Source organism: Sinocyclocheilus anshuiensis, unplaced genomic scaffold (assembly GCF_001515605.1).
Source record: "Sinocyclocheilus anshuiensis isolate Anshui unplaced genomic scaffold, SAMN03320099.WGS_v1.1 scaffold1052, whole genome shotgun sequence".
Classification (NCBI taxonomy): domain Eukaryota; kingdom Metazoa; phylum Chordata; class Actinopteri; order Cypriniformes; family Cyprinidae; genus Sinocyclocheilus; species Sinocyclocheilus anshuiensis.
Genome location: NW_015549556.1, coordinates 1,008,590 through 1,026,802, shown reverse-complemented (window position 1 = coordinate 1,026,802; position 18,213 = coordinate 1,008,590). Strand labels below are relative to the sequence as shown.

The following is an 18,213-nucleotide window of genomic DNA, read 5'->3' as shown; positions in this document are numbered from 1 at the left end:
AGTGTCCTGCACTATGGGATGATAATAGACTCAAAATTATTAATAGATTCATGCACAATTATCCATGTACTGCATACATTTTATACATGTATTTTACTAACCACAAACAAATGTCTTTCAATTTGAGTCTGTGGAATTCGGGATTAAATGATTGTGCAGCGATTTGTACAAATACAGACATGTTTGTGAATAAAAATGTTCTGTTCTGCATTAATATATCATAAATTGCTCATGCAAAAAGGAATCCGTGCATATGTGGATCAGGTGACTCGCGTGCATTAATTGACTTCTAGTTCGAGTCGATCTTGTTCGGTTCATTTGGATTTTGAGACTTCATTTTCGCAGTTTACAGCATTTCACATCCCACACACACACAACTACCAACGAACAAGGCCAAGTGCAATTCATTAACGTGTACACGATTTGAAAAATTCGCAAATGTGCGTCACTACACTGAAACAAATGTTTTTCAACCGGTGTCTGCAGAGTTAAGAATTACAATAATGTGCAGCATTTTGTTCAAATAGAGACATATTTGTGAATACAAATGTTATAGTTTGTATTAAAGTATCATGGTTTGTGCATGTAGTGATTAAAATGTGCATATGTGGATCAGCTCAGCTGCGCGTGGATCGCGAGCTGTGTGTGGATTGGGCAAGGCTAAAAGGGTGGAACGAAAGTCTCAAAATCCAATTGAACCGAACAAGATCGACTCGAACTAGACGTCAATTAATGCACGCGTGTCACCTGATCCACATATGCACGGATTCCTTTTTGCATGAGCAATTTATGATATATTAATGCAGAACAGAACATTTTTATTCACAAACATGTCTGTATTTGTACAAATCACTGCACAATCATTTAATCCCGAATTCCACAGACTCAAATTGAAAGGCATTTGTTTGTGGTTAGTAAGATACATGTATAAAATGTATGCAGTACATGGATAATTGTGTGCACATCTATTAATCATTTTGAGTCTAATATCATCCCATACTTTAGTGGGCATTTTTTTTTTTTTCGTTTCTCCAGTCCAGGATTTTGCTGCAGTTCAGGTTGGAGAGTCTCCAGGAAGAGCATTCTCTTGATTCGTACAGTCTGAATGCGCTGAAGTCCTGATAGAGGTCATGGCAACCGAGCCACATCTTTGACACTTAGTATTCAGCTCCACTGTGTGTTTGTGCTCTGTTTCTCTACAGCAAACCCCTCAACATTTACACCATAGAAATAAGCACCTCTTCCTTCTCATTTGATCATTGTGAATTGAGGACAATCAGGATCAATCTACTTTGGATTTAACCAGAGGCTTCGCTGATGAATCTAGACCTGAGATATGGGCTATTTTTCATAATCACCTTTTATCATCTGTTTAGAATCAGAACTAGTGATTCGTGAATGAATCACTATCAATCTAATCGGTGAAACGGGTTTGCAAAAAGTTTTGAAATTGTTTGTGATTCAGTTTGATTCGTTCGGACGTTCAATCGTTTGCCGATCTTTCTCACACTATAACGGGATACTTCATAAGACACCAAACAAAAACGGCGATGGATGAGGTGATATTCACCTGCAATTACGGATGAACGATATTATCTGAACGTTATCGGAATCAGCCGATAAAGGATTAAAATGTAAATATCGCATTGGCCGATTATGCCGATACGACGAATAACTCCCATGTGCTCAGGGTGTGTTAGCGATAGATCACGTCAGCAGTGTGCTCATTCTTGAAGCCGTCTTTTGCCTGAATGCTGATTAGATTCACTGTTTTGGATCACTACATTCAACCCCAGAATGCAAGTTCAGAACGACGCGTCCAATGTGCGATAGAGTCAACAATAGCGTGTGCAGCAGCGGCAGCAGCAGCCTCCCCCGGGTCTGTAGGACTACTTGTAATAAAATGAAAAGTAAAATACACAAATTACATTAAGATACTTGTGTTTCTATATAAACAAAGCATCACAAGTCTATGGCATGCATGAATAAAAATCACAAACATGACACTAGCAAATTAAATAATTTAACATATACAGATTTATTCATTAATATGTAATATATATATTTTTTAAACGGATTATGAAAACTTAAACACAAGGAGCTCTAAAAGATTTGTAGATTTTTTACTGCTCTTTTACTTTAGAACATCTATTAATGTTAAATTCACACATAAAATCTGTCCAAAAAAAAAACAGATTGATTTTAATAATTATTTTCAAAGCTTTCAATGTACTCTCTTTAAAAAGAACTTTAATGTTAATTAGTTCTAACAAATAGGATTTTTGCTCAACTAACCAAAATAATAATTATTTTCAAAGCTTTCAATGTACTCTCTTTAGAAAGAACTTTAATGTTAATTAGTTCTAACAAATAGGATTTTTGCTCAACTAACCAAAATAAAAAAAAAAAATTGTTTATAATTTCTGCACAGGAGAGACTTTGTGTTGTTTCAAAACAAAAGGAAATGTATATCGGTATCGGCATCAGCTATCGGTCAAAATGATTTTTAAAATGTCGGCAAAAATCTAATATTGTGCATCTCTATCTGCAATCTATTGTATTAAGAAACAAGACTTGCAAATGTCTTCTGTCAGCGATGAAGCGGCTCTTTTTGCATGTGCTCCATCAGTTTATTTCCATCACGGAATAAAAATATATATTTAAAAAACAAAATTGCGATTTTTTTTTTTTTCTCATTCTGACTTTTTCTTATTTTCTTAAACTTTTTTTATTATTTCTGATTTATATCTGACAATTCTTTCATTCCCTCTGAATTCTGAGTTTACATCTTACAGTTCTGACTTCCTTTCTATGAATTATGTCTCCTTTTTATTTTCTTGGAATTCTGAGTTCTCACAATTCTAAGTTTACATCTTGCAATTTTTACTTTTTTTTTCTCCATGATTTTCTGAGGTTATATCTCACAACTCTGACTTTTTCTCTGAATTTTGAGTTATTTTACTTTTTTGTTGTCTTGACTGGATTCGTCTGAAAGAAGAAAGTCATATACACCTAGGATGCCTCGGGGGTGAGTAAAACGCAGCCTAATTTTCATTTTTGGGTGAACTAACCCTTTAACTGTGACTTTAAAATATATCACTGGTTGTTATTGTGCAGGTGTGATGGCGAGGATATCCGGCTCTACTCGCATTTGCACGCTGGTCTTGACTTTGTGCTTCCTGGTCTTTGAGATTGTAGTCGGTCAAATCTGCAGATCCCTCCTCACCGCGGTGGACAGCTTCCATACGCTCTACATTTTCATAAATCTGGCTCTATCAGCATTAAAGCATCATCCCAATTCTCCCTGCTCACCTGATCCCTCCACGACCGCTGCTCCATCCCGTCCAAACGTCTCTGCTTCAGGAGGTCCGAGTCCTCCGTATGCTGAGGACTACAGAAGGATGCGTCTCAAACCCTTCGGCATCATGATCTCAGCTCTGCTCATGGCATCTCAGTGTGTTTCCATTAGTCTGGAGATTCTCACGCATGTCGTGCAGCCAGAACCCATTCTACACCCACTCCTGTCTATTGTTGTTGGAGGAGCCAGTCTGATATTTAATATGCTCGTTTTGGCCTGGAAAAGAAGCAGCAGAGGGATTGATGAAGCTGCTGATGGGATCAGAAAGAGTCTGACGCGAAATGACCCTCATTCTACATCAGAAAGCAAAGGTGTGTTTGAATAGAACCATCTATTATGTGTGGAATACTCGTTTCTGATTGGTCAGTCGTGCCATTCATTTTGAAGATAATATACATATCGTTTAACAATATTTCATGCGAGTGCAACAGTCAGGTACCTGAAATAAAATCTCCATTCATTTTCTTCATAGGGGAATAGATTTTGAACAATAACTTACCATTAAAGACAGACCTACTGTGAGCTCTGAGGTTGTTAATTGACGTTATATGCTTTTGCTGAAGCCATCTGTTTGCATTATCTGTTTGCACAACCAAACTGGGAAGGTTGCACAAGATGCCAACCTTTCCTGCTAAATGTCTTCACCTTGACCCTAAACTGACTCAAAATCTGAAAATGAAAACATTATTGAAAGTGATCAGTTTGGTTGTGCAGTGATGAGAATGTCTATAATTAATATTTTCATCGCTCACGAGTTATTCTCTTTGAACTGACATTGAGCTGCTTTTGTAATCCCAACGACAGTTTTGCATTCCTTTAGTGATACAGAAGAGCTAGTACAGTGCAATCAGTTCCACATTCTGTAGCCTAATGTCCTTGGTGTTTATTCCTCTGTATTTTATTATGATCAGTAAGGTTAAGGATCTCAAAATCTGAAAATGAAAACATTATTGAAAGTGATCAGTTTGGTTGTGCAGTGATGAGAATGTCTATAATTAATATTTTCATCGCTCACGAGTTATTCTCTTTGAACTGACATTGAGCTGCTTTTGTAATCCCAACGACAGTTTTGCATTCCTTTAGTGATACAGAAGAGTTAGTACAGTGCAATCAGTTCCACATTCTGTAGCCTAATGTCCTTGGTGTTTATTACTCTGTATTTTATTATGATCAGTAAGGTTAAGGATCTGCTGCAGAACGGCTGTGAGGATCTTGATGATCATTGTGTTGTAGGAAGTGCTCTGCAGGATGACGCACTGATGTTCTGCAACCCTGAAGCATCTCGGGTTCTGGATCCAGATCAAGGCTCTCAGCACAGCTCTTCTGAGTTACCAGAGGCCAGCATCACTGAAGCAGTCCAGTCCAGTCACAGTCAAAAATCTAATTCCAGAATCAGTGAAAGTTCACAGGAAATCATTCCGGAAGAACCACATCACTCCACCTGCACCGAACCCACCGGTGAGAGCATGTTCATTTAAGAAGATACAGTAAAAGCAGAGATAGTGAAATATTAGTACAATATAAAATAACTTTTCTGTTGTAATATCTGTTAAAATGTATGTAAAAAGCTGAATTTCCAGCATCATTACGCCAGTCTTCAGTGTCACATGATCTTCAGAAATCATTCTAATATGCTGCTTTGCTGCTCAAGAAACATTTCTGATTATTATCAATGTTGAAAACAGTTGTGCTGCTTCATATATTTGTGAAAACCGTGATACATTTTTTTTCTGGATTTTTTGATGGCTAGAAAATTCAAAAGATCAGCACTTATTTGATATAGAAATTGTTTGTAACATTATTAATGTCTTTACTGTTGCTTTTGATCAATTTAGTGCATAACTGCTGAATAAAAATGAATTTCTTTAGTATTTTTGGTTGTTGAAATCTTTCTTGTCCCAAACTTTTGAAATATGAAGCAGCACAACGGTTTTCAACATTCATAATAATAACATTTATTTAGCAGCAAATCAGCATATTACACTGATTTTTGAAGATCATGTGACACTGAAGACTGGAGTAATGATGCTGAAAATTCAGCTTTGATCACAGAAATAAATTACATTTTAACAGATATTCACATAGAAAACAGCTATTTTAAATTTTAATCATATTTCACAATACTACAATTTTTTTAATTTAAAAAATACAGCCTTGTTGAGCATAAGAAACTTTTTTCAAACGCATTAAAAATAATTATTACAAACTTTTGACCGGTAGAGTGGGGGAACCGCCCCCCTTAAGGACGATTCTTTTTTTTTTTCTTCTGTGAAACAAATGTTAAATGTGTCCAGAATAGTTATCATAGTTTTAGTGACAATGACATAAATTATAAACCAAGTATGAAAAATGTCCAGAGTTTGTTATTAGATTTTTAACAAAAATTAAATCTGTACCAGTCTGACAAAGCAATTTGCTACAGACAGTTTTAGCTTAAAATTAAAAAGAATATAATCAATAATTATGAATTTAGTTTTACCCCACAGCCTAGGTTTGAAAAAAAAAAAAAAAGTAATTCTAAAAATATGATAATTTTCTTAAATAACACACACTGCATCTACAGGCCTTACTGTTCTCGTATCATATATAACTGTGATGTTCCACAAAACAGCAAGCAAGCTTTAAAACACTTTTTTCTTATTCTGCTGAATATTAGATCACTTCCTGTGAAATCCGTTCTCTCTCAGGTTCATCAGCAGTGTGAGCTTCACGATGAATACTTCTGCATCACTCGTGTCAACACAGTCCATAGTTACAACAAAACTGTATCTTGACTTTATCTAGTGGTTATTTTGGGAAAAACAGTAGGGTGGAAACGTTTTCCCCCACTCTACCCTATACAGAAATATACCGCAATTTCGACATGCCACACTATGTATAATTGGTTTTTTTTTAACCCGACAGTTTCCCAGTGCATTCCTGAAGGCTCCAGGTGCAGAAGACAGCAGCTCGGCTCCATCGGTGTGATCCAGCACCTTCTGGGTTCAGTCCTGGTTTTGACTAACGGTCTGGTTCTCCTGCTGTCTGCAGCACACTGCCATCGGCCTCACTCCGACTGTCACCTCCTGGTGTATCTGGACGCAGGTTTTTCCGCAGTCTGTGTGCTGGTTTTGTTATGCACAGCCCTGCCGAAGCTGCGGCGCTACGGGCTGCTGGTGCTGCAGGCGACGCCGCTGCATCTCTCCGTGGCTCAGGTGCGGCTGAGGCTCACTGAAGTACCGGGCGTGCTGTCGGTGCACGAGCTGCACGTGTGGCAGCTGTCGGACGCGCTGATGGTGGCGTCGCTGCACGTTCACTGTCCGGACGGGCTGAATGCAGCGCAGTGCACAGATCTGATGGGGAGGACAAAAGCAGTGCTGGCCGCTTTCGGCATCAACCACTGCACCGTGCAGCCGGAGTTCATCAGGAGCGACGCAGCGGCCGGTGGCGGATCGGGACGGTCGCTCTGCAGCTTGCGCTGTGGGCAGGAGTGTGTGGAGAAGCTCTGTTGCTCCCCTCAGGTGGACAAGACCAGCTGTCCCAAGACAGAGAGTCCTGCTTGTGTGCAACCCTGCTCTCCAGCGCCGCACAGTGTTGATGAGCATAGAGACGTGGTTATTGAGAACACGTACCTGTGACTGAAGATTGTTGGTGTGTTTGTGAACTGACAGCACTGTAAGTACTGTACATGACGGAGACTCCAGCAATAAATGCATTTATATATGCAAAAAAATCAAGGGGTGAACACTGATTTATTCAGAGCTGAAGCACTGAGAGGAGGACATGGTCAGATATTAACCTGCTCCACACATTTAAAGATCTCTAACTGATCAACAGGATCAAAACTTTGCTGCCAAACCTGTGGCACACAATCTACTCCATGCCTTCTGTCGTCTGATTGATAGTTTAGACTTTTTTTTAACAAGTAAAGGCCTTTTAGTCTAATTGTACAAATGTGCACCTTTGTTGCTGTCAAAGCTTAGGTTTACTTGATTATTCAGAAAGTTTTTAGAAAAAGAAAAAAAAAGAGTCTCAAATAAGACCATCATGCTTTTGAGGAACGTTTATGAGTTCATCTCTCAATAATCATTGTATTGCACTGCATTATGTTTTGAGAGTGACGACTAATATTAATGTAGTTTTATGTAAGCTAAGTAGTCTGTTATACAGTTATGAAGATCTCATTGATTTACATTACAAGCATCAGAATTCCATCTAATTTAGTCCATATAAATATCTGCACCTGCATATTTTCGCGCAGTTTTGGGCATCTGGATATAACTGAGATGTTTGTTCTTCCTCGTCGTTGATGAGCTTCATATTCTTACTGTATCATATGAGCCATAAAAGTCTGATGCATCGAATATGATAAAAAAGGATTTTTTTTTGTTGATTATTTTTAAGTTGTTTTACAAACTGATCAATTTCAAGTTTTTGTGAATATTACTGTACATTTTAGGCTTTGCGGAATTCAAATGAAGGGACAAAATGTTCCTGATGTGAATTTGTTATTCTATATTAATATTGATTTTATAATACATGTTTAAATATATTCTATTTCATCAAGTTTAGCATGTGTTTGTATTTTGGATAAATGGATGGCATGTGTTATATATACAGATGGAGGAGACCCGGCAGCCACCATGAAATCAGGAAGGAGGACAACTAAAAAAGGAGAAAACAAGATCACAATAATATTAATACACACTGTATACAAAAAGAGCACTGGGCAATTCACCACAATAAAAATATAGTAACAATAATCGTGCTAGTCCTGCAACACAAAAGCTTATTGCAAGTACCTTGAATTGAGCATTTTCATCAATAAATTATTTAATCCAATCAAATACCTTTAAAACAACTGGATCTAAGAAAGAGGAATTAAAAAGCAACCGGATGGTTCTCCTTTAAGAGACCTATAAAAAAGTAACAAATTACGTTACTTTGTATGGAAAGTAATGCGTTACGTTACTTTTGCGTTACTTTTTAAATCTGGACAGGGCTTGCTTGTTTGTTTTTAAAATAAAAAAGTTCTATTTTTGGCAAATATAAAAGCCTTTTCACACCAAAAGTGAAATGAATGAGCCTCAGGCTGAAGGGAAAGTACATTTACGTCCGTACAGTAGAACGCAGAAGACATTTCAACACACTTCAGCAATAAAAAAAGACACAAATGTTTGTCTAGAGTAATTTGTGTTTATTAGTACGGTTGAACTGGATCATCGAAGGTCAGAAGCAAATAGAATGGGATTAAATACATTAAGGATATTTGTGTTGTTTAACATTTAATTATTGCAGGTTTGCGTCATATTCTGAGTTGCATTATTTTTATCTGAATCTGTGTTTTTTTTGTGAGTGAGATGATGCATATATTTATTTTAGAACGACAGTAACATCTTTTGATTTCCCTCAACATTGGGACAGGAGAGCTGTCAATCAATAAATTGGGAAGAAAAAAAAGTAACTTGCGTTACTTATTTGAAAAAGTAACTCAGATATTCTCTTGTAGATAAAAAAAGTAATGCGTTACTTTACTAGTTACTTGGAAAAAGTAATCTGATTACGTAACTCGCGTTACCCCTAACACACGCTCACGGCAACCTGAGGAAGACGAGAGCGTGATTTTGTTAGGCTTTTATAAGGTTAGTTTACGGGCTTTTATTTTGAAAGTCAGCGCGTCTCCACTTCCGCAAGAGATATTTTGTAACAACATCCGCTCTTCCGCTGTTTCCTCACTACGGCTAGTAAAATTAAACTGCGTTTTATTATGGAGTTAATAGTAATACCTGCTTACAAATCCGATAAACTATGAACGTGTGGCCTTAAATCATGGCGAGGATTGGCGACATCATTCATCTTAACGTCGGGGGCAAAAGGTTTTGTGTTAAACAAGCAAACATGCCATACTTCATTAACATTCTCTGCTTTAGGAACTTTACTGTAGTCTTCAGAACAAGTAGTCTGCAGTAACTTAGTGTTTTAGTATTGCTTTTTATTTATGCCACTTACTGTAAGTAGTAGCAGACAGTAATACACATCTGCTTATGAATGCATTCGTAACTCTGTCTGTTATTGCAAATAACCATCACCCCTAAAATAATTGAAAACATTTTTTTTTTTTTCTTTTTGGCTAAAAGTGTTTCTCTTTTTATGTTTGAATGAATAAACTCAGGTTCAGCAGCTCCAGACAGACTCTGACACGGGTTCCTGACTCGTTTTTCTCAAGGTGTGTGTGTTTTAGAGCAGATAAAGTTAAACTAGACCAAATCCTGCTGTTCAAAGGGTTGGGATCAGTAAAAATGTTCATGTTTTTTTAAAGACGTTTCTTCTGCTCATCAAGACTGCATTTATTTGATCAGAAATACAGAAGAAATTGTGAAATATTATTGCAATTCAAAACAACTTTATATATATACATAAATACTTTAAAATATAATTTATTGCTGTGATGAATTTTCAGCATCATTACTCCACGTGATCCTTCAGAAATTATTATAATATGCTGATTTATTATCGATGTTAGAAACAGTTTTTGCTGCTTCGTTTTTTTGTTTTTTTTTTGGAACCTGTGATACTTTTTTAAAGATTCTTTGATTAAGTTTAAAAAGAACAGCATTTACTTAAAATATATAGATATTTTTAAACAATATACACTACCGTTCAAGATGGCACAACATTGAAACACATATTATATTATATTATATTGTATTGTATTGTATTGTATTGTATTTTATACAAAAAAACTACTGGCCAATGGCCATGAGTCTCTTCTGCTCACAAAGGCTATATTTATTTGTTTTAAAAATACAGTAAAATCAGGAGTATTGTGAAATATGATTACAATTCAAAATAAACTTTTTCTATTTGAATATCTGTTCAAATGTAATTTATTCCTGTGATGCACAGCTGAATTTTCAGCATCATTACTCCACGTGATCCTTCAGAAATTATTATAATATGCTGATTTATTATCGATGTTAGAAACAGTTTTTGCTGCTTCGTTTTTTTGTTTTTTTTTGGAACCTGTGATACTTTTTTAAAGATTCTTTGATTAAGTTTAAAAAGAACAGCATTTACTTAAAATATATAGTTATTTTTAAACAATATACACTACCGTTCAAAAGTTTGGGGTCAGCAGATTTTTTCTTTCTTTCTATATTTGAAAGAAATTAATACTTTTATTCAGCAAAGATGTGTTAAATTGATAAAAAGCGACAGTAAAGACTTATATTGTTAGAAAAGGTTTCTATTTTGAATAAACGCTGTTCTTTTTAACTTTTTATTCAGCAAAGAATTCCGAAAAAGGTATCAAAGGTTCCAAAATAAAAAAAAATAAAAAAATTGAAGCAGCACAACTGCTTCCAACATTGATAATAATCAGAAATGTTTCTTGAGCAGCAAAGCAGCATATTAGAATGATTTCTGAAGATCATGTGACACTGAAGACTGGAGTAATGATGCTGAAAATACAGCTGCGCATCACAGAAATAAATTACAGTTTAACAGATATCCACATAGAAAACAGCTGTTTTAAATTGTAATAATATTTCACAATATTACTGTTTTTTTCTGTATTTCTAAACAAATAAATGCAGCCTTGATGAGCAGAAGAAACTTTTTTTAAAAGTATTAAAAATCTTACTGATCCCAAACTTTTGAACGGCGGTGTATATTGACCATTTAAGTGCTTATAACATAAATTAGGTTTTATTATAATAACTGACCATACTGATATATGGATTGCTTGTTTGTTTTTGGCATAGGTCTTATTACCACAGAATTATTGATTTAATAATATGGCAGCTTTTTCTAAATAATAAATAAGTGTTTTTTTTTATACTTCTAGTTTATTAAGTGGACGGATATCAACACTTAAAGATGAGACCGGAGCGGTGAGGTTTATTCTATTATACATGCTACAAATAATAATACATAAATCTATCTTTACAGAGATGCTACTATGCGAGTGTGTTTTGATGTAATATTTGTCATGTTTAGATCTTCATTGACCGAGATCCATCTCTGTTTGCTCCTATTCTCAACTTTCTGCGCACTAAAGAGCTTCACCCCAGGTAAGTCTATATTTTTGTGAGATAGATCATTTAACACTGAAGTTTAAATGTCAAATTTAGGTGGCATAACTCTGTTTTTCTGGCAGGTCCATAGATGTTCTCTTATTAATGCACGAGGCAGAGTTCTATGGGATCACGCCGCTAGGTGAGATCAGGCTGTGCTGGGATTATTCTGATGGTTTATGTTAAATTGCATGTTGATTAAATGGTGGTTTACACGGCAGTGCCTCGTCTAATCAGGTCTCTATCGCTGCAGTGCGAAAACTGCAGCTGTGTGATGAGTTGGATCGCTCCTCCTGCGGGAACGTGTTGTTCAACGGCTACCTGCCTCCAGCAGGTACAAGCCCTGAGCACAGAGACAGCGTTTACACCATGTGAAGTGACCGCAGGTTTCAGAGAGACTCGCTGTGTGTGTTACAGTGTATCCAGTGAAGCGCAGAAACAGGCACAGTGTGGCAGGACCCCAGTTCATGGGGGGCCGTGCGGGGCCCGCGGAAAGGGCCCCTGTGAGGAGGAGTAACACAATGCCGCCTAACCTGGGCAACGCTGGCATACTGAGCAAAACTGCCTTGGAGGAGAAAGTGACAGGTCTGCCTTTCTCCTCAGTTCCTTTCAGTATTCCGTTCTACTCCAATTTGCTTTTCCTTACTCGAGTGTGTTTCACTCTACTCTGATTTACTCTACTGTTTTTTATATATATATATCTTTTCTACTCTGACATATTCTGTTCTACTGTTATATTTCATTCTACTCTGACATTACTTTGGTATGTTCTGTTCTATTCTATTCTATTGTGTTCTTTTCTGTTATAATGTGCTCTTATTTACTCTGATTTATTCTGTTCTGTTTTATTCTATTTTATTCTACTCTGGTCTATTCTATTATTTTCTATTGTACTTGGTTCTACTCATTTCTACTCTGATTTATTTTATTCTTTTTAATTCAATTGCTCATTTCTTCTCTGCTTACTTCTGTTCTGCTTTACTCAGTTCCTATTCATTTCTACTCTGATTTTATTATGTTCTATTTTACTCAGTTCTACTGTGGTGTATTCTATTCTGCTCTATTTTGGCCTGATCATTTCTACTGTTTATTCTGTTTTACTCTACTCAGTTCTGCTCTTCTAGTCTGATTTGTTCCATTCTATTCAGTTTTGTTATACTCTGTTTTACTCTACTCAGATCAATTCCATTATAGTCAGTTCTACAAATTTCTACTCTGTTTTATTTTATTCTGTTTATTCTACTAGTTTAAGCCATTCTATTTTATTTTGCTCAATTCTACTCTAGGTTATTCGGCCCTATTTTATTCTAATTAATTATTTCTACTTTAGTTTATTCCATTTTACTTGAATAATTTGTTGTATTATATTTTATTTTACTCTGTTGCACTCTACTCGGTTCTGTTATATTTTACTCAGTTTTACTAATTTCTTCTCTGGTTTATTCTGTCTGTTTGATTAGATTTGATTAAGTTCTGCTCTACTCAGTTCCATTTTGTATTACTCAGTTCAACTCATTTAAGCTCTGCCTTAATCTGTTCTATTCTATTTTAGCCTGATTAATTCTACAGTTTTACTCTGCTGTACTTGACTAATTTCTGCTTGGATTTGTTTGATTCTATTCGACTAGTTTATTCCATTCTATTTTACTCAATTCTACTCATTTCTACAGTTTATTTTGTTCTGTTCTATTTTACTCAATCATACTCATTTCTAGTCTAGTTTATTCTTTTCTATTTTATTTTATGCCATTCTACTCTGGTTTATTCTATTCTATTCTATCCTCTCTTTTTTGCTTTCTGCAAAACAGTTCTCTTGGGTGCATCTTTAGTTCATTCTTCCTGTTTGCAGAGTAATTTTCAACAATTTCTTGAATCGTGTGATCTGTGTTGTTTAGGTCCGATCTCTGATCCAGGCATGGTCAGAATCGTATGTGGTCATCATAACTGGATTGCTGTGGCTTATGCCCAGTTTGTGGTCTGTTACAGGTAGGGTTCCTCTTTAAATGACACTTATAGTAATGATTCGGATGTATGTGTGGGATTTTTTTTTTTTAAATGGGGCGTCTCTTTCTTGTGCTCAGGGTTAAAGAGTCGACTGGATGGCAGCAGGTGTTCACCAGCCCTCGGCTGGACTGGGTGATTGACAGAGTGGCTCTTAATGCCAAAGTCATGGGCGGTTCACTAGGGGACAACGATAAGATGGTTGCCGTTGCATCGGGCACAGAAATCATACTGTGGGCAATCTGTCCCGATGGAAAGGGCAATGAAATTGGTAAGCTCTCATTTCATATAATGCTTTTGTATCTTTCACAAATGTTTGAAAACCAGAGTTCTTGTTTGTTCTGATCGGCAGGTGTGTTCAGTTTGAATGTGCCGGTGGAGGCTTTGTTCTTCGTAGGAAATCAGCTCATCGCCACCAGCCACACGGGAAAAGTGGGAGTGTGGAACGCTATCACTAAACACTGGCAGGTAACGAGAGCTGAGTGATGCATGACTGTTAGATCATTTCTGCATTTCTAATGTGTCTCATTACTCTCTAAATGCAGAACCAGGATGTGGTTCCCATCAACAGTTATGACACAGCCGGATCGTTCCTCATTTTGGGATGTAATAATGGATCTATTTACTACATAGGTAAAGCAACAATCAGACCTGAATAATCTAATGCTTGTCAAGTTTTGATTTTGCTTTATAAAGTTGCAAATAAAAAAGTATCTTATTTTTTAAAACATTTAATTCACTTGATTAAGGCATTGCGACAGGGTTATAGAATTATAAACCATTTTTTTGTTGTTGAATTTCCAACTGAAATAACAATAAGCTGTTGTAAAATATTTTTTTGGATACTGATTGTTCAGATGGTTCATCAAGCTGATCACTGACATATCATGCATGTCTGCGTCTTTCAGATGTCCAGAAGTTTCCATTGCGGATGAAGGATAACGATCTGTTGGTGACTGAGCTGTATCGAGATCCCAGTGAAGATGCTATTACTGCTCTAAGTGTCTACCTGACGCCCAAAACAAGTAACGGCAGCCTCTGATTTCATCTCACACTCCAGTCACACACACCCAGACCAGCGTCATACCACATATAGCCACATAGAGCTTATTACGGAAATCATATGCTTTAAAAGAATATACTTAAGTGCAAACGGAATGTAATGTTTTTAAAGGAAACAAATGTGTGTACTGCCAAATGTAGTGACAAGCATTTATGGTGAACTAAAGTATACTTTAGTGTCATTTCTATCAAACCTTGTGTTTGTTCAGGTGACAGTGGGAACTGGATCGAGATCGCGTATGGCACTAGTTCAGGCACGGTGCGTGTCATAGTGCAGCATCCAGAGACGGTGGGATCCGGTCCACAGCTCTTCCAGACCTTCTCCGTTCACCGCAGCCCTGTTACCAAGATCATGCTGTCTGAGAAACATCTCATCTCTGGTAAAGAGTTTTCATCTCATACGCATTGCTCATTTATGTGCAGAATATAGTGGGGATAAAAAGTCTGAGATTAATGGTAAAAATATTTTGCCATTGATTATATCTGTATAATATATTAATATTAAACTTCAGAATGTGATACATTTGCAAAAAATGTATTGCGTCTAATCAGTGAACTACAAATATTTCTTCATAAACTTATTTATTTATTTTTTTTATATGTACAATTCATTAATATTGAATTAATAAACGAAAACAGAAACCTTCAAAATTTCAAATTACAAAAACATTTTACATTTATTTTTTATTACATTTAATCAGTGACCTAGATATATTTTTTCTTCATAGACATTTGTTAACGTTTTTTTTTCCCTAAAAACAAAACAAAACAAAAAAAACCATCAGTATAATTCATTAATATTGAATTGAAAAACAAACAGAACATCAAAATGTATCTAAATAAATCAAATGAATTCTTATTACATTTAATCAGTGGCCTAAAACATTTCTTCATCATACTCACTCTTGCATATGTGCAGAATGTAGTGGGGATCAAAAGTCTGAAAAGTTGTTCAATTTTTTTTCTGTATAATTTATTGATGTTGAATTGGAAAAAAACAAAAATGAAAACTTCAGAATTTCTTAAAATTCTTAAAAAACGTTTTCCATTTAATTTTTTATTACATTTAAACAGTGACCTAGAACTAGTTCTTGTCATTTAACTTCTCTTGTTTTGAATTTTCAAAATGTTTTTTTATTTCTATACATAAATGAAAAGAGTTTTAGAGTAAATCGACCAAAAATCTTCCTTCGTGCAGTGTGTGCAGACAACAATCACGTTCGTACCTGGACAGTGACACGTTTCCGAGGCATGATCTCCACTCAGCCTGGCTCCACCCCCCTCACTTCCTTTAAGATCCTCTCATTGGACGATATTGATGGCCATGGAGGCTGTGCTGCTGGCACTGAAATAGGTAAGATGTAGTCAGCAGCCTCAAAGATGGTTCAGAATGACAGCCTCATTGCTTTAGAATAAAATCACATATGTGACCCTGGACCACAAAACCAGTCATAAGGGTCAATTTCTCATTTATACATCATCTGAAAGTAATAAATAATCGAAAGTTGAATAGCTTTCCATTGATGTATGGTTTGTTAGGATAGGACAATATTTGGCCGAGATACAACTATTTGAAAATCTGGAATCTGAGGGTGCAAAAAATCAAAATACTGAGAAAATCGCCTTTAAAGTTGTTCAAATGAAGTTCTTAGCAATGCATATTACTAATAAAAAATTAAGTTTTGATATATTTACGGTAGGAAATTTACAAAATATCTTCATGGAACATGATCTTTACTTAATATCCTAATGATTTTTGGCATAAAAGAAAAATCTATAATTTTGACCCATACAATGTTTTTTTGGCTATTGCTACAAATATCCCCCAGCGACTTAAGACTGCTTTTGTGCTGCAGGGTCACATTTATATTTATTTGACTGGTTCTTGGGCTAGAATATGTCGACTAATGGTTGTGTGCGCAGGTCCATATGGGGAGCGTGACGAGCAGCAGGTGTTTATCCAGCGTGTGGTTCCCGACACGGATAAACTCTACGTAAGGCTCTCCTCCAATGGGAAGAGGTCAGTTTAAAATACAAACAAGACAAACCAGCCTATGTTAACAGTAGAACAGCTGACTAAAATTAAATTAACTGGTGTTAACTGACAGTGCTCAGCTTGGTCTGTGTCTCATCTGAAGGTTGTGTGAGGTGCGTTCGGTGGACGGGACGTCCATCACAGCGTTTGTGGTGCATGAGTGTGAGGGATCCAGCCGCATTGGGTCCAGGCCCCGCCGGTACCTCTTCAGTGGACACAGCAACGGCAGCATCCAGATGTGGGACCTCACGACGGCGATGGAGATCGCAGGGAAAGTGGATATCAAAGGTGAGGGTGTAAGAATAAATGAATGTGAAATGCTTTATAAGGAAAGAGAGGACAGGCAAAAACATTGTTTTCTCTGGCACCGGGTCAGTTTTTGTGTATTTGTGTGTTAAAGCTCTCGGAGGTCCCACTGAAGAGGAGTTACTGGAGCTTTTGGACCAGTGTGATCTGGCACTGACCCGAACACCAGACATGAGTCCTGCCGCGTCTCTCACACACTCCTCACGCAACTCCATGTGCAGGTACACACCTCCAGTCCTACACCCTGAAACTACATGCTGATTAGTCCCTAAATTATAGGGGAATAAAAATCACAGATATAGGAAAGATCTTGCAATAGTGTAGCCTCGAGATTTTAACATTGTACACATTAATACTAGCATTTTACAACATCTGAAACATGCTGCAATTTATATTCCAAATAATTTTTTCTAATGCAGTTTAGGGTTGTGACTGTGAGGAAATTTTCCCACCGATTAATTGACGTGTGACAACAATACCGGTATCACCGTTGGGGTGGGTGTTAGTTCGTTTGAGTTTCCCTCTTTTCTTCGCTTTCAAATGGCTTGTAAAAGTGCCGAGCGCATTTTACTTTCACTTTCAAATTAGCGGCAATTGAATTGCCGCAATTCGGCGTCAAGCAATGGCGTCGGCGTCTTTTCCTCGGATTTCTTGGCTTTCAAATAGCTTGAAAAAGCGCTGTGTGCATTTTACTTTCACTTTCAAATTAGCGGCAATTCGGCGTTGATTCAATTCAAGCAACAACAACGTCAAACTCATGGAACTTTTATTAACAAAACGAATAAAAATACACTATATATGCCTTATAAAATAACAAATGACTTAGGCTACACAAAGTTTAAATAGGTATATAAAACTGAAAATCAGCAAACACTGTTAAACCAAATAAATAAGAAACATAGAACGTTTATTAGCAAAACGAATAAGAAAGCTTGGAGGCTCGGCATATACACCTTGATGTAAAATAAAATACACAAAGTTTATATAAAGTAATCAGCAAACACTGTGGAACCAAATAAATAAGAAACTAATGTTTAAAAAGATCCAGTCAATAGGCTTTTCAAAATCTAAAATATTGCCAAACAGGCGCCTTTGCATTTTTTTCGAAACAATCTTCTGGCATCGTCTTGTCTTTCTCACCTCACTCTTCTCAGTCAGCTCGACTCACTCTCCTCACGTGATAAACTGAACTAGGCTAAATTATTTTTGTTACTATAAAAAAATCTAAACGACGGTGCCGCGGTAGGCAAATGACGTAACCGGTGTTGCGGCTTAACCGAAAACATCATTTCTGAACGTAATAATTAAAAGCGACTTACCTGAGGGTTTTTTCTCTCAAGAATACAACTTTTACCCAATGCAACTTTTTTTTTTTTTTTTTTTTTTTTAAAATGAAA

At 36.4% G+C, this 18,213-nt stretch overlaps 2 protein-coding genes across 2 annotated transcripts in view; both read left to right on the top strand.

The window, feature by feature from the left end:
• Positions 1 to 3,072: 3,072 nt before the first annotated feature.
• On the top strand, positions 3,073 to 7,709 carry LOC107656963 (zinc/cadmium resistance protein-like). Its single transcript, XM_016444925.1, has 3 exons — positions 3,073 to 3,669; positions 4,592 to 4,816; positions 6,263 to 7,709. Exons 1-3 carry the CDS (start codon positions 3,123 to 3,125, stop codon positions 6,973 to 6,975), a joined length of 1,485 nt encoding a protein of 494 aa, XP_016300411.1. The 5' UTR covers positions 3,073 to 3,122; the 3' UTR covers positions 6,976 to 7,709.
• Positions 7,710 to 9,046: 1,337 nt separating this feature from the next.
• LOC107656962 (SH3KBP1-binding protein 1-like) overlaps positions 9,047 to 18,213 on the top strand; it is a 10,166-nt gene continuing 999 nt past the window's right edge. The window contains exons 1-17 of the mRNA XM_016444924.1: positions 9,047 to 9,213; positions 9,510 to 9,563; positions 11,184 to 11,229; positions 11,336 to 11,409; positions 11,496 to 11,554; positions 11,666 to 11,746; positions 11,830 to 11,997; positions 13,308 to 13,398; positions 13,494 to 13,684; positions 13,766 to 13,881; positions 13,959 to 14,046; positions 14,322 to 14,438; positions 14,685 to 14,855; positions 15,674 to 15,829; positions 16,399 to 16,495; positions 16,614 to 16,798; positions 16,911 to 17,037. Coding sequence (XP_016300410.1) covers positions 9,167 to 9,213; positions 9,510 to 9,563; positions 11,184 to 11,229; positions 11,336 to 11,409; positions 11,496 to 11,554; positions 11,666 to 11,746; positions 11,830 to 11,997; positions 13,308 to 13,398; positions 13,494 to 13,684; positions 13,766 to 13,881; positions 13,959 to 14,046; positions 14,322 to 14,438; positions 14,685 to 14,855; positions 15,674 to 15,829; positions 16,399 to 16,495; positions 16,614 to 16,798; positions 16,911 to 17,037 — 1,868 coding nt within the window. The 5' untranslated portion in view covers positions 9,047 to 9,166. The remainder of the gene's footprint in view (positions 9,214 to 9,509; positions 9,564 to 11,183; positions 11,230 to 11,335; positions 11,410 to 11,495; positions 11,555 to 11,665; positions 11,747 to 11,829; positions 11,998 to 13,307; positions 13,399 to 13,493; positions 13,685 to 13,765; positions 13,882 to 13,958; positions 14,047 to 14,321; positions 14,439 to 14,684; positions 14,856 to 15,673; positions 15,830 to 16,398; positions 16,496 to 16,613; positions 16,799 to 16,910; positions 17,038 to 18,213) is intronic.

What these genes read in the sequence shown, in the direction of transcription:
- LOC107656963 (XM_016444925.1), top strand. Translation starts at nt 3,123, where the DNA reads ATGGCGAGGATATCCGGCTCTACTCGCATTTGCACGCTGGTCTTGACT. An exon ending in TTCTACATCAGAAAGCAAAG is followed by an intron (nt 3,670 to 4,591) that starts GTGTGTTTGAAT and finishes ATTGTGTTGTAG; the next exon opens with GAAGTGCTCTGCAGGATGAC. An exon ending in CACCTGCACCGAACCCACCG is followed by an intron (nt 4,817 to 6,262) that starts GTGAGAGCATGT and finishes TTAACCCGACAG; the next exon opens with TTTCCCAGTGCATTCCTGAA.